Source organism: Schistocerca gregaria, chromosome 2 (genome assembly GCF_023897955.1).
Source record: "Schistocerca gregaria isolate iqSchGreg1 chromosome 2, iqSchGreg1.2, whole genome shotgun sequence".
NCBI lineage: Eukaryota > Metazoa > Arthropoda > Insecta > Orthoptera > Acrididae > Schistocerca > Schistocerca gregaria.
In genome coordinates this window covers 174,406,544-174,422,849 of record NC_064921.1, presented here as the reverse complement: position 1 = coordinate 174,422,849, position 16,306 = coordinate 174,406,544, and the positions used below count along the sequence as shown (strand labels likewise).

At 42.5% G+C, this 16,306-nt stretch overlaps 1 protein-coding gene across 6 annotated transcripts in view; it reads right to left on the bottom strand.

Moving 5' to 3' along the window:
* The window catches only part of LOC126336622 (zinc transporter 2), a 627,171-nt gene that overhangs the window by 67,448 nt on the left and 543,417 nt on the right, over nt 1–16,306 (bottom strand). The window contains exon 1 of one of the 6 annotated variants that reach the window (XM_050000503.1): nt 14,622–14,770. The exons of 4 other annotated variants lie outside the window; for them this stretch is intronic. In XM_050000503.1, coding sequence (XP_049856460.1) covers nt 14,622–14,659 — 38 coding nt within the window. In that variant the 5' untranslated portion in view covers nt 14,660–14,770. Of the gene's footprint in view, nt 1–14,616; nt 14,771–16,306 lie in introns of those variants that run through there. One more of the 6 variants, XM_050000506.1, reaches the window with a different exon arrangement.

Genomic DNA, 16,306 nt, shown 5'->3' with positions numbered 1-16,306 from the left:
GCCGCCGCCTGGTGACGCCACGGGCACGTGACGCAGTAAAAGAAGTATGTAAGCGGAGCAGACGCGGGTGGGGGATCACTGTAGCGAAAATATGGGCTGCAAACGGCAAAATCCATTGACATAAGAGGCTCTGACAAAGGGCTGATTACTGTTACGCAGAGCCTGTGAACGAGTATCTCGAAAACGGTGAAGCTGGTAGAATGTCCACGTGCTACTGTCTTCGTTAAATGGTTGGGCGCCCGTGCCTCTTCACTGAACGTGGGGTTCGGAGGCTTGTCTGCTCTGTACCCCTCCATGTTCACCTCTTGACCCAACGACATCGTAAATTACGACAGCAGTGTCACGGGACGATCAATGGAAACGTGTTGGTTCTTCGGGTGAATCACGCTTTGAAAGGTGGCTACACTGAGTCACAGCGCCTAAGATTGCGCCAAAGATTATTATTCAGCCGCCTCCACTGGCAGTTGCCGCTGAGAAGTTGCTATGGGCAGTAGTAGTTCTGAGGTAGGCGTGATCTATGCTTGTTGAGACGTCGATAGAGTACTAGTTGTTCTGTTGGGCAAGACACCATATGTTATTCGGTTGGGGATGATGTAATGATCAAAGTGTATTTTTCGTCAATATATATGAAGGTAAGGAAATTTTTTTATTTTAGGCGTCTTAAATAACAATGTCTCTTGGTCACAGGTTCAGTCAATAAAGCATCTGGCTCGTGTTCTTGTATTTGACTGTAATTCCGGGTTCTATGTGCAATCATGGTATTTCTGGTTTTTTTAATTACTTCATTGTAAATGGCGTTTAAAGCATCTTGTCGTACTGAGGAAGAACCGTGCCAGATGTGTACGTTGAATCACACTTCCACACACAACAGTTACATTTGTACTTTGTTGTTTCGTAGCTTTTATAGTTGCTGGGGACTTAATTAATTAATTGTGTTAGCGGAAATTTCCTTTCATTCTTTGCTGTTATTCTATGCAGTCTGATTGCGTACTAATATTATTCAGGGCCAACCGGTTACGAGACTGCGTAATCGGACAGACAGCGACTAAAATTAGTACGCAATCTGACTGCATAGAATAACAATAAAGAATGAAAGGAAATTTCCGTTAACACAATTAATTAATTAATTAATTAAGTCCCCAGCAACTATTAAAGCTACGGAACAACAAAGTACAAATGTAACTGAACTGTTCTGTGTGTGGAAGTGTGATTCAACGTACACATCTGGCACGGTTCTTCCTCAATACGACAAGATGCTTTAAATGCCATTTACAATGAAGTAATTAAAAAAACCAGAAATACTATGATTGCACAAAGAACTCAGAATTACAGTGAAATACAAGAACACGAGCCAGATGCTTTATTGACTGAACCTGTGACCAAGAGTTATTGTTATTTACGACGCCTAAAATAAAAATTTTCTTTACCTTCATATATACTGACGAAAAATACACTTTGATCATTACAACATCCCCAATCGAATAACATATGGTGTCTTGCCCAACAGAACAACTAGTACTCTATCGACGTCTCAACAAGCATAGATCACGCCTACCTCAGAACTACTACTGCCCTCAGCAACTTCTCAGCGGCAACTGCCAGTGGAGGCGGCTGAATAATACTCTTTGGCGCAATCTCTGGCGCTGTGACTCCGTGTAGCCACCTTTCAACTTTTGCTAAACTAGGTCGCTGGTCGTCTCCACAAACGCCGTCAACGATATGAATGGGGCTCGAAACGTGCAGCATGCCATGGTCGCAGCCTGGTGGAAGCAGAACTATTCTATAGGAGACATGCCCCTTTGCTTGAATGGGACCCGTGCTAGTAATCGAAGACAAGCTGACAGCTGCGAACCACCTGCGTCTCTTCATGCTTGGTGTCTTCCCCGATGGCGATGTCATCTTTCAGCAGTATAACTGTCCGTGACTCGGAGCCGTGCTACAGTGGTTTGAGAAGCTTCATAGTGAACTTACATTAATGTCTCCACGACCAAATTCTCCTGCTGCACATCCTGTTGAACCCATATGGGTCGCTATCGGGCCATATTACCGCGTACGGAAATCAACGGCCCGTTATTTACCGGAATTACATGACCTGAGTGAAGAGATCTAATGCCGCATACCTTCACAAACCTACCAAAAAACTGTCGGGTTGCTGATACGCAAAACCATTAAAGTATTTCGTTCCAGAGACTGACGAACAGGCTATTAAGAAGACGGTCATAACGTTTTGGCGCATCGGTATACAGGGTGAGCCAGGAGGAAAGGTACATGCTATGAGGGGTGATAGTATTAGTGATTCTGTACAAAAAAATGCATACGGACCCATGCCCAATTCCGAATGATTTCCGAGACAGAGCACGTTTAATATCACTTTTGTACGTTTTTCTTGAATAGCTCGAAAACCGCACCCTCCAGCGAAAACGCCACAATACAAAATTAAACTATATTAAACTTCCGACAAAAAAGGTCCTATTCATTTTTTTCTCGATGCGCATGAGCTGTAGCTTCACGTAGTTTTTGTAGGCCAATTTGAGGTAGCAAGTTGATACGAACTGTTTGATACGGGACACTTGGGGTCTATCAAATCGGGAAACTACAAAATCGCAGCCTGTAAATTCATGGACTTTTGGTAGACAAGACATAATGAGGACCCCTATTTCGATGGTAATTCTATGCAAATGATGCGGTGAAGCTCTCTATTGCTTTTTTGTCTTAATTGCTGAACCTGCCAACGAAATATCAGGTTCAGAAACATTATGCATATTAGGTAAAATTGTTAAAACATCATTAGAGGATGCTTTTACTAAACTGTTTGAAGTTGGTGACACTTTGCTAACACAAAACATTGCTACCCACTTCTTCAGTCTGACATCCATAATCATATTTTCCAGTTTTTATGTGATTTTCCCAACTGTTATAACACTTTCATCATTTGTAAAATTGATATCGTATGGTCATTCTCCCAGTAATCGGCTGAGAACTGTACAAAGCCTCCTTAAAACGACAATTCCTAATACAGGGTGCGGCGCGGGAACTTCATTATAAAGGCGCGGCACACAGCGGCTATTACTCATTGTTCCGTGGGTTTCAGTGCAATCAAAACTGCGAGACTTAACTTTTTTTCAAAGTTAATTTACTAGCGATCATGCAGTGAGCAAGAGCGGAGCGCGCGTTCGCCGTTGTGGCCTACTTTTCGAATGGACGTTCGGTTATCAGAGTTCAGCGCGCATTCAGGAAACAGTTCAATGTCGCGCCTGCAGTTTGTGTTCCTGATGGGAAATTAATTGTTACGTGGGTACACACCTTTGTGGATACTGGAAGTGTACACAAAAATAAACCAGGACCTTCAAGAACCACCAGAACGCCTAAAACATTGTGAGGGTCAGTATGTCGATTTTGAATTCCCCAAGCGACCTGCAGGCAAACATGCAGCTGCCCTTGCAATTTCTGAACGCACAGTGGGACGAATTCGTCATGTAGAGTCGAAATTACACCCGTATAAACTCTCCGTGGTGCACACAATTCATCCACGTGATTTTGTTTCACGAAACAATGTGTGTGAAGCCTTGATCGCTGAGCTGCCTCACTTCTTCAGCGACGAGGCACGTTTTCATTTGTCTAGCTGCGTGAATAAACAAAATTGTGGTTTTGGGATGGCACGAACCCCAGAGAACTCCATGAGCAGCCCCTGCATACAGAACGTGTCACTGTTTGGTGTGCACTATCTAAAGTTGGCGTTACTAGCCCATGGTTTTTCGAAGAGCACGATAAAGCAGTGACGGTCACTTCTGAGCGTTATTCAGATGATTGAACAGTTTTTCCTTCCAGAACTTGAAATGTATGTGGGTGATATATGGTTCCAACAAGATGGCGCCACAGCTTGCACGGCACTAACATCGATGGCCATGTTGTGCGAACACTTCCCCGATCGTCTCATCTCCTTGAGCGTCGATCTCCACTGGCCAGCATGTTCGCCAGATTTAACGCCATGCGACTTTTTCTTGTGGAGCTATCTCAAATCCTTTGTGTATACCAATCGTCCGCAGACCCAGGGTGAGCTACGGAACAATATCCGTGTTGCTACTGCCAACATCGACAGGCATGTTGGAAAAAGTGGATCGAAACTTCCGATTTCGGCTCTCCAAATGCACTGAGCAGAACGGAGGCCACCTTCAAGATATTTTCAAAACTCAATGTAACAAAACTTTAGACGTTACTCTATGTAAAGGAAAAAGAATTAAACTGGCGTCTCTAATACTTTTCTGATTTATGATTTTCTTAAACTTACCAAAAGAATCGGTAGGTCTAGGTTGTAAAAGTGCTGTAATTCTATGTGAAATATTGACAATGCGCTTTTGTTGTTGACTGAACACGTTAAATATCTATCGAATATAATACGTATCTCTCTCCAGCATTACATGAACGAAGTTTTGATCAGAACCAATCTAATCTGCTGTAAGAAGTAAAATTCACCTACTATTTAGACGTCGACTTAAGACTTCCGAGTCTTGGCTAACGTGGACTAGCCTGCTTTTAACATCTCACCAGTACGTCAGGAAAAAGAGCAGACTGTATTAATGCTAGTGGATATGCTAGTGTTGTTTATCCCCAAGGCTAACTGCTAACTGTGAATAGCAGTAATAGATGTATACCTTTATTCGCCGGAACTTTGAAGATGAACTGTGGTGCGAATTTGAGAATTTTGTTTCGTGAGATCGGTTTCTCAAATCTTCCCTAACAGAACTGATTTAAAAAGTTAACCTTTATTGCTGTACCACTAACTTATAAGCAAACATCATTAACATTCGAAAATAATGCTTTACCAGTATATTAAATGAATCATTTGTATCGATTCTATCATTAAATCAATTGAGATATTTTTAATCGTTTTACTAACACGATGAAGGAACTGTAGTTTCCGAACTGGACGGCTACGGCGTCACGCGTGTAGAAAGAAAAATCACGACAACCCTAAGATCTGCCTACTTTTCCTAAGGCAACCCTACCTCGTCGTGTTCGCAATAAAATTATTTACATATTATATATAATTATATAAGGAAACTTGATAAAGGTAATTTACTGGTACACATTTACCTGTTTCCTTCCATTACTATCTAGAGAAGAGAAATATAGACAACCTTACTTTGAAGTTTTATTTACACTTTTTACTTCTCATTGATGCAAACTTTAAGAAACTGCATGAGAGTAACAACTGAAAAAAATTTCATTACGTAGTTCTTAATTAAAAACATGTATGCATGGATATGTGACAACAACCTTGGCATGTTTCTTTTACCTATATATTACATTATATAAAATATAGATTTTACTAGGAATCTCGATGACAAAATGTCGATTAAGTTGCGGTGTTGCAATAGTATTTCGATGGTTATGGGATCGAGTCCTTTTGCTGATACCCTTTTCTTAAAAAAAAATAATCCATTTTCACGTTAGTTACAACACAAATAAACCGAAATAGTGCTCAATATATATAGTATTTATTAACATTTTTAAAAAGGAATGGAAAGGGAAGACAAAAGATAATTTGGAATTATCAATAAATTTTGAGGAAAGTAATGTAAAGCGTACATGGAACGTCGCATATAAAATTAGATACTTTTTTTCCACAGCTGGTGATTTACACGTCTAACATTTATCGTAGTAATTTTGTTGGATAATGCGCACAAAAACGACCTAGATTTACATTTATTAAACGTTCTCTCTCATTGCACAGTATGAGGCCAAGCCAAGCGTAACGCATCATTTCGCCAAATATTGGCGAGGACATCTTGTGACGTATTTTCAAGCAGTTATTTCGGGACGAGATTTCTTTTTCTCTCTCGACGAAATACGCGCAGTTTTGAAGCTTTTTGATGAAACTCGTTAGCTGACGATAAAAATAGACATGGCAGAGTTGCACTAGCGGTGTGCATTTGGGGGGAATCACTTTAACACTTCACGGTGTCAGTCTTCCACCATATCGAAATTTTCATCGTACACAGTTACGGATTTGTCTTCCCCTAGAGTCAGTTAAGAGAAGAAATTTGTTCTCCTGCACAAACGGTTTCACCAAATAAAATACATGAGCGTTATCCAGCATCACATCAAATACAATAGACTGAAAATAAAAGTTCCCAATCATGGACTGATTCCACGAACTTCTATTACCGTTCTGTACTTTATCTGCTGCGTCAACCGCTACCTGGAAACCACACCAACATAGTGGCTCATATCTCACCCGGTCCGCGCTAAAAAATATTTTTTCTGAAACGGTTGGTCACCTGAGCACCAAATTTTGTCACTTTCTTTTCTGGCCAAGCCTTGGATATACTATACATTTGGACGAAATCAGTGATGACGAGTAGGTGCGGTCCCGTTGTTAACTTTAATAGGTACAGATGTACTACCTGTCTATGAGAAGAAATAAATAGCTGTGTGAAATGTGGAAGACTGGTTCGGTCCGGGGAGCAAGATTGGATAGCTCAAGTCATATGGCGACCATTCGCGATAATTGGGAAATCCGCATTATTAGAGTTCCGGTCCGGCACAAATTTTCGTTTATCGCTTTAAGTAGTTCATCTATACCTATTACAGATTAGCCAAATTTCGGAAATAAATTCCAAAATGTATACATTATCATGATCTAGACAAAAATGCAGCTGAATCACCCAGACGCACTATTTTCCCGTGCTTGGAAAATGATATGCTTGTCTAATATCTGATGATGTAACAAAAACTGAAGCAAACGCATAGCTGTATGTGATACTGCAGGCAGGATGTAACATATCATTTCTTCCGCAAGGCGATAAATGAAAGCTCTTCCGTCCGAGGACTTGGGAAGAACTTGTTTTTCGCGGCAGCTGGCATCGCAGAGTTCATGTCTTCTGCCGGAGACAAATACTTGTAGCCATATCCATCTACCAAGCGGAGAGCGCCAGTGTGTTCTATAATAAAGTTTTAAGGAGATAGGAGACCAATTTGAATAACTCTAGGAAATTTCTATGTATCGGAGGAGGGGGAGCGAAATTTTATTAAAAGGCGACGTTGTTGGCCGTCTTTGAGGTCTACTAGTTGGTATCTCTTGTTGCTGACATGGAGATCCCGGGATCGATCCCCAATGATCACCCCAGATAAGATACGTTGGGAAGTTCTGCAATAGAGCACATTCAGTCTCGTGAGGCCAAACGAGAAAGAGTAATGGAACAGACACGAGAGACACCCAAATTCAAATGCTTCTATCAGGCTGGGTGCCACATGATACTTATTTATTCATTTATTTTATAGTTAGTTGGCGCAAATCTTTCGCCGTCCTCTTATGATGCGTGAAAACATACAAGGAGCTGGTGACGCTTACAGCGTGGAATTCGACGTTCCCCATACAATGCGGAGTGAAGAATCTGGCATGCCAGAGATATTTGCTTCGTGGAGAGGAACGTGGGCACTGAGATGCGACATCGTTTTGTCACAAGCAGAAAATAGAAGTCGGCATATGGAATGGCCAGTCGCGACACTCCGTCTCTTTCTTGTTACCCACTGCGATTGCAGCGCGCCTAACGGCCAGGAAGTTATACTCTTGAGTTCGGCGAGATTTTGTCAAACCATAATTGTTTATACTGGTCTGTAGAATAGTTTTTCACAGCAGTGTGTGTCGTGAATGTATATGTTAGATTGTGGTATGGCGTTAACCATCGTATGTAGTGGGTTTTCTTTCTTGTAGAGTACGTGGTACGAATATAAGCTGTTTCAAAGCATCAGCAAATTGGTGATCTCTCCAAACAGCGGCGTTTTCGCTACGTACGTTGTAATAAAATATAGGTAGGTAAATGCTTACACAGTTAACTTTTTCTTGTTATAACTTGTGTAATACGGAAGTACACCGTTTCAATACTACGGCACAATGATTTACCAAAAGCGCTCTTTGGTATAGTTTTCATATTAAATATCAAATAATTGTAGATACAGTCCTTGGACATTTGATACCGTTGTGAGCTCAGAGTAGTGAAGGGAAAGTTAGCAGGTTCGCGTTCACTTTTTTCCCAATATTTTTATCTCACCTTTTGTTTTCTAAAAGATTTTTTCATTTAATATCAGTTACTCCTCAAAAGTCTATGTTATTTATTTGAAATAATGTCTTTTGTTCAATTCCTGTTGCAAAGGCAAACGACTGTAATTTTTCCCCACAGGCCAGAAGTACCTAACTGGCAATCTAAATCTGAAAGGTACCACAAGTTACACACTGGAAGTTTCTGCTATTATTAAACTTGCCATAAGCTATAGGATGTACATAAAGTCCGGGAACGCTTTCAATTATTTATTGCACAAGAACCAAACATTGTACAGATATCATACATAAGTCATTTTGAAGAGAAACCCTGAAAGTTTTTTTTTTTTTTTTTTTTTTTCATGTAGTGTAGTTTGGTAATTTGCCGATAGTCAGCTCTAGTCGCAAACTTGGCGAGTTCAGGTGCGGAGCGAGCTTTCTGTGTGTTGGAGTTCGACAAAAACAAGTGTGCTACAGCTGTTCAATAGATGTTGAGATCCAAGTAGGGTAAGAAGCCACCAACTAGGAAGGCCATTTACCACTGGCACAACAAATTCGTTACAACGGGTTGCTTGTGCCCGGCAAAGAGAAGCAGACGTCCCAGTGTGAGTGAAGTGAATGTGGAGCGCGTACGAGAGACATTACCGTATTGAAGTCTGCCGCGTCACTCACGGTTCGCATATCGAAGGTTTGTATAAAAAACACTTTCGGAGTTTCTCTTCAAAATGCAATATGTATGACATCTGTACAATGTGTAGCTCTTGTGGAATAAATAATTGAAAGTGTTTCCATCCTTTATGTACACTCAGTATATATGGTCCAATCTCTTGCTTTATGGACTGGCTAACGTTTGTTTCTTGCCGATAAATACCTTTTTCAATAACGGTGAGTAGTTTCGAAAAAATCTCCTGTTGCATTCGAATGAAATTATGGAACAAATCTCTGTCTTGAAGCCCACATGATGAAACGCGTTATTTAAGAGTGTTGGTAATCAATGCTACATCGAGAACTTGGATATTATGCATGTGGCTAGTGACATTACACTTCAACTACATTGAAGCGCCAAAGAAACTGACATAGGCATGTGTATCCAAATACAGGTATATGTAAACAAGCAGAATACGGCGCTGCAATCGGCAACTCCGATATAAGATAAGTGTCTGGCGCAGTTGTTACATCGGTTACTGCTGTTACAGTGGCAGGTTTTCAAGATTTAAGTGTGTCTGAACGTGGTTTTATAATCTACACACGAGCGATAAGACACAGCACATCCGAGGCAGCGGTGGGGATTTTCCCGTACGATCATTTAACGAGTGTACCGTGAATATCAAGAATCCGGTAAGACATTAAATTTCTGACATCGCTGCGGCCGGAAGAAGATCCTGAAGAGAATCGTTCAACGTCACAGAAGTGAAACTCTTCTACAAATTGCTGCAGACTTCAATACTGGGACAACATCAAGTGTCAGCATGTGAACCATTCAATGAAACATGATTGATATGGGCTTTCGGAACTGAAGGCAAACTCATGTAGCCTTGATGACTGCATGACACAAAGCCTTACACCTCGTCTGGGCCCGTCAACACCAACATTGGGCTGTTGATGACTGGAAACTTGTACCTGGTCGGACGAGTCTAGTTTCAAATTGTGTCAAGCGGATGAATGTGTGCGGGAATGGAGGCAACCCACGAATCCATGGACTCTGCATGTCAGCAGGGGACTGTTCAGGCTGTTGGATGGTCTGCAATGGTGTGGGACGTGTGCAGTTGGAGTGACATGGGACCCCTGATATGTCTAGATACGAATGTGACAGGTGACACGTAAATAAGCATCCTGCCTGATCACCTGCATCCATTCATCTCCATTGTGCATTCCGACGGACTTGCACAATTCCAGCAGGACTATGCGACACCCAACACGTCCAGAATTGCTACAGAGTTGCTCCAGTAACACTCTTCTGAGTTTAAACACTTCTGCTGGCCACCAAACTCCCCACATATGAACAGTATTGAGCATATCTGGGATGCCTTGCAGCATGCTGTTCAGAAGAGATCTTCACCCCCATGTATTCTTACAGATTTATGGACAGCCCTGCAATAGTAGTATTGGGACAAGGCAGTTGCTACCCCCAAGGACCATTATCCAAAATGGCGGCCGTGACGTCATCCAAGATGGCGGATTTTGGCACCCCCTCCCCCAGAAAAAGGCAGGAAGTTCAAATTCCATCAGGAAAATGCAACACACCTAAGAAAATGGCGGGAAAATAGGTCACTTAGGCTACCTCTACCAATCTAAGAAAATGGTGGAAAAGAAAGGGCACTTGGACTACCTCCACTAAGCTAAGTCACCCAACCACCACCTCATCCTGAGAAACAGCGGGGGGGGGGGGGGGGAGGACCTATGCTGGACGTTAAGTCTTTATTTTGCAGGCAGTGTCTCCACTATGAGATCTAGAGTCCAACTGGCCTAGTAGACAGTACCGCCACCAGAAGGTGCTGTTATCCCTCCTGTGATGTAAACCAAGATAGTGGTCTGGAGGGGGAAAATGACGCGAAAATGACTCAGCCTGTGCTGGACTGCTGGAGAGAGTAAAGAAGGAGTGTACTTTATTTATTTTGGAACACTTTATTTAGGGGTGGATTTTCACCTGCTAGATTCACACAGCACAATCCATGTTCCCTCAACTAAATAAAGGCGCGAAATGTGCAAAAGCAATGAACGAAACAATTTACATGGGCAGGAATAATGGTCCAGTGCAAACACTCGTCCATATTGAATCTTCTCAAATTTCCAAGCGATCACGAAAGCCATCCAACACGTACTAAGTATTAGTTAGTTGGCTGTCTAGAGGACGACAAAGTTAACTCCACTACATTCCTATGATCCAACATGCCTCTTCATTCAGACAGATCTACCGTTAACCGGAAACGTGAATAAGGCCCACCACAGACCACGCATAGGAAGAATCGTCCTAGAAAACCAGTCACGTATATGTTTTATCATTGTGCTTACAATTAAATATTATGATCATGGTCTCAATTGAACGACATTCGACTATTAGCGAAGTATCAGAAATACACCCTACTGAGGCCTGTGTCTCGGGAAATAGAAATATCTGTACCGTTCTTATGACATGACATACTCCTCTCTCTGCTATCACAGTACTCCACAGTCATCTCCTTTGCACATGTCGGAAAACACACACATACTTTGTAAGACTAATGCTTAAGGTGAACCGGTGTCAAGTATGATAGGGATGTCGCTGCCTCATGCTTGCAGACACCTGTGGGTGGTTTAACAGCTGCTGGTGCATCTCAACTTCTGGGAGCGTGTGCAGTAGCCATCTGCGACTCAAGGGGGCGGTGGGCAGTGCCTGCACATGTCTGTTGCATTATTTTGCGAGCAGGTCTGTAGGCTGCGTTATGAGTTATTTGGACAGTTTACGAGTACTGAGCGTGTCTACACATCAGTGTACTGCATTACTTAGGAGGATTTTGCATGTCTGTACTGAAATTATTTCGGTAATTTAGGAGTTGTTAATGTGTCTGCAGGTCGTTATTTAGGAATAGTTAACAGGTCTGTGGGCTGTTTGGCATGACCCCAAGCATGTCTGAGTGTGTGTTTTGCATCAGAGTGATAAACATACTAACTTTCAAAACCCATCCCTAAATAAATTGTTCCAAAATACACTCCTTCCTTACTCTCTCCAGAAGCCTAGCACAGGCTGAGTCATTTTCGTGCCATTTTCTCCCTCCAGACCGCCATCTTGGATTACATCACAGGAGGGATGACAGCACCCTCTGGTAGCAGTACTGAGTACCAGGTCAGTTGGAGACGGACCTTGTGTATGGCTGTACTGCATCAAATTGTTTAAATGAAGACTGGTGCATGGAAAATAATAAAGACTTATGTCCAGCAAAGGTCGAGTCCTCCCCCACACTATTTCCTAGGATGAGGTGGTGGTTTGGTGTCTTAGGTTTGTGTAGGTAGACCAAGCGCCCTTTCTTTCATGCCATTTTCTTAGATTAGCAGAGATATACGAATTGATCTATCTTCCAGACAAAATTCAAACTTCCTGCCAGTTCATAGGATGAGGCGGTGGTCAGGTGACTTAGGTTAGTGGAGGTAGTCCAAGTGCCCTTTCTTTCCACCATTTTCTTAAGTTGGTAGAGGTAGCCCAAGTAACCTATTTTACTGTGATTTTCGAAGGTGTGCTGCATTGTCTTGATGGAATTTGAACTTCCTGTCATTTTCTGGAGGAGGGGAGAGGGGGCGTTGGATTAGTGCAGGTAGCCCAATTGACCTATCTTCCCACCAAAATTCGAACTTCGCGCCAAAATCCGCCATCTTGGATGATGTCATCTTAGATGACGTCACGGCCGCCATCTTGGATGACATCGCCGCCATATTGGATAACGGTACTTTGGGGTACAAACCACCTTGCCCCAATACTTTCAAGGTGTCATTTCTCTTCAGCAGTACTTCAGACATAAGTCGAGTCCATGCCATGTCGTATTGCTCCACTTCTGCATGCTCGTTCACATTAGGCAAACCGAAAACTGAATGCAAATTGAACTCAATTAGCGAATACCTTCTACCAGTTTGTATCCCAGGTCGTGGCACAACATTACTCAGTGTTTCTCTGACTCTCGCTTTTCAAGCCATCAACGAGTCCTGAATTTTCTTTACTCTGCTACAAAAATCGCCATTAGAGTTAACGCAGATGTTCCGCGCGTCCTTCTCGTGAACAAACTGTGTGCGAGCAAAATAAAGCAGACTACGGCAGCTGGAGAGCGCTGACGGAAATCAGGTGAACCAGCTCGTCCCTAGAGCTGACGGCGCTCTCTCGTGAGGTAGGATGTCCCGTCCACGTTCACAGTGAACGTCATCGTCAACTGCCTTGTCCCGTGTGAGGACAGGTTTACGCTACACCACTGAATGCACAGATCGCTACCCGCGGGCCCCATGCGGCCCACCGATGATCTGATGGCGTGTATCTAGTGCCGAATTTACAAACAACGTTAACCAGCTGCGCCAAACAAGTAAACTATAGACCTGATCACGTTATCTATGAGAGTCAGATAGACAACAATGTGGCAACGGATTACAGCAAATACCTAACCGTGATGCCTTTTCCTCGCTAAGACGCGACGATATCTTTCAGATTCTCAACATCTTGGAAAACGAGGTATCACCAAAGAACTTGAGGGAGTTTATAAGGGACCATAATGGTCGTTGAATGAAAAGAACCGATTAAGACTGAGATACACCTGCCCAGTACCGCTGGGCGCGGAATGACCGATCGCCGTTACGATCGAGATCCGCCGCTCTCCTGGATCAGGGAGGCAGGTATGGCACCAACATCGATCGGACAACAGCACTTACATAGTAGTTATTAGGTACTAGTAGTTTCGAATAGAATGTAGAGGCCAATTAACAACTACTAACACTATAGGGACTGCAGCTAGTTCAAGTAATTTGGGCCAGCCCATTGCCATGAGCACGTCCATTGGGATTAGCTCGGTGGGCAGGCCAGCAACAGCAGGTTTATAAGATCTTCTGGCACGCAGAAACTTTCTGTATTTTGGTAGAGTAGAATAGTAAATACTAACAATGTCCATAGTAATAGCCAGTAATGAATGTATGTAGCTCAAATTGTTGATGCTTACCAATTTGGATAAAAATATGCAGAACTGCTTCCTCCCATCGCTAAAGCTTAGTCAGTTGGAATAAAGATTTTACAAAAAACTAGAGACCCCAACCTGAATGAAAAAGTGACCCAGGCTAGATCACAAAAATGACTCGCTCACTAGATCTATGAACCGACCCACTCTGCTACAGTCACAATGGCGAAGCTCACTGGACCAGACTTGCAACTTGGATGGGGGCTCTGTCGAGAAAGAAGGCGAGCTTTTTGGTTCTAATTTTGTTTTACAACGCTAGCAAAACCCTCGTAGTCAACGCTAGCAAAACCCTCGTAGTCACACAAGTACCTTTAAGAAAGTTCCACTGAACTCTGTTGACACAATATATCTAAGCAAACTCGCTAACCATCCTAGATTCCCAATTCGCTCTGTATAAAAAGCAAAAATACAGTACGAAGTAGCCTGACCGACGTTTAACAGCGGAACAGATATATGCTGAAATTTGAGCGATCCAATGGAAGACAGAAGACGTTCGTCGTTTGTGGTAAAGTCTGTGCGTAGGCGGTAATTGTAAGACAGGATCTGTTTCCTTCATCATCGAACCGACAGACTCTGGCTAATCAACGTGCTTGCAAAGAATGCAACATGTCGCAAAAATTAACACAACAAATCAGCTAATGTTAACGATAAATAATACAAGTATTGTTAGAAATTTAATTGCCTTTATTGTTTTGTAATTTCACATTGCGAGACAGTGATTATGGAATTCTGGGAGTCCGATACGGTCGCCTTTAGCGCCTAATTTTGTCGTCATTAAAATAGCTTGAGTTGTTGGCACATGAGAACTTCTACTACTTGCAACACGATCGGCAGTTCGGTGCTGAACTTGTTCACACAGTTAACAAAAATGTAGCGAAAATTCGGCCTTACCTTACCAATTTGGATAAAAATATGCAGAACTGCTTCCCTCCATCGCTAAAGCATAGTCACTTCGAAGAATAGTTTACGCGCTGCCTAACAGTTGGGGCGTAAAAGATGAGGCTCGTGACAGCACTGAGTCGTGAACCGATGGAAGGACTGAGACAGAAGGTGGGCAGGAGGGGGAGGGGGAAAGGGGGGGGGGGGGAGAGGAGAGATGCGATGGAGAATGCAAACGAGTGCCTACCGCGCGATATATGAGCGAGCACTGTTGCCTTTTCAAGCGGTCATAAAAAGGAGACTATTTTCAACCACATCACGTCGCACCGACAAGGGAACATTCTGAAGGACTGTTGATGCTGCGTCTGACTTGGAACAACCGACAGTCGGTATCTACAGCAATGCGAAGTGCACCTGCAAAAGTCAACAATGTGTGTGTGTGTGTGTGTGTGTGTGTGTGTGTGTAACGCGTAGACGAGGGGCGTCCAAACTTTCAGCTTACCTGGGACACAATGAAAGACGACGAGTATTTTTTGGCCGCACCTAATATACTTGTAATTTTAATTTCATTTGGAACGCATTTGTTGTTTGAAAGATTGACCGATAAGTAGGTTTCTACCTTGAAGATGCTTGTCCGAGTCATCTAAACGAGCAGTCAAAGCTACCACAAATGCTGAATCTGCCACCCAGCTAGCGTCGTCAAGGTCTGGCCAAGGTTTTGCTTTTTGATATAATGAACAATTTGGTTTCATCAACTGTGATGTAAAATCTTTTTAACATCTGGCCTCGACTTAGCCATCTTACTTCTATAAAATACACGATATCACCATATTCAGCATCCAACCTTCTGAGGAATTCCTGGAATTTACGACGACTCAATCCCATAGGAACCTAGGCCGTGGGCCGTCCAATGACTAAATTGAATTGAATTAAAGATCGTATCTTCGTACCAATCATTTGCTACGCTAAAAACGGCACACGAAAGTAAAACAAACTTCGTCAAAGTCCATTACAGAGACGTCCACGTTCCAATATGGTTCTTATTTGTAGCAATGGATATTAAATTAAATTTGTTATTAAAGAATTACGGTTCTTTCAGAAGCAAACATCGGCAGTAGCTGTAATCCACGTCAAGATTTCTAACATCTACTGACTTGTAGTGGTCATAAGTAAAGATTCTTTATCACAATTGCACAGAAGTAACACAGAATCTCCTATTTCCATTAGTTAATATCGTTATACGTCTCTAACTCTCTAGTTCAGCAGTTGCAGCTGAACAGTCTTAAGGTAACAGCAGCGCTGCTGAACGGATTGGCAAGTTATAAGAACGTCTCTTTGGGAGTACAACCATATTGCGGGCAGCAATGTTAAGAGCGAGGTGGACTAATGGAATAGTAGCATCGTGTGCCCGTAGTTTCAAATAGAAAATATTCAGTTTACCATAACTTTACACAAAATGAATTCTGTGTTGTTTTTTTTTTATCGGTCGTGTGACAGATGTTCACTTCTTGGGCCGCACTGACAACTTGCTTTGGGCCACATGCAGCATGCGGATTGGACTCCTTTGACAGACGAAATATGTAGCATCTCGGACATGGAAAAGTTGTCTGTTAAGACAAAAAAAGCTACTTAGGGTGTGTAGACGCTTTCCTATGGCACTTTTCGAAAATTCACAACCTTTACACAGTCCAGTTCAACTAGT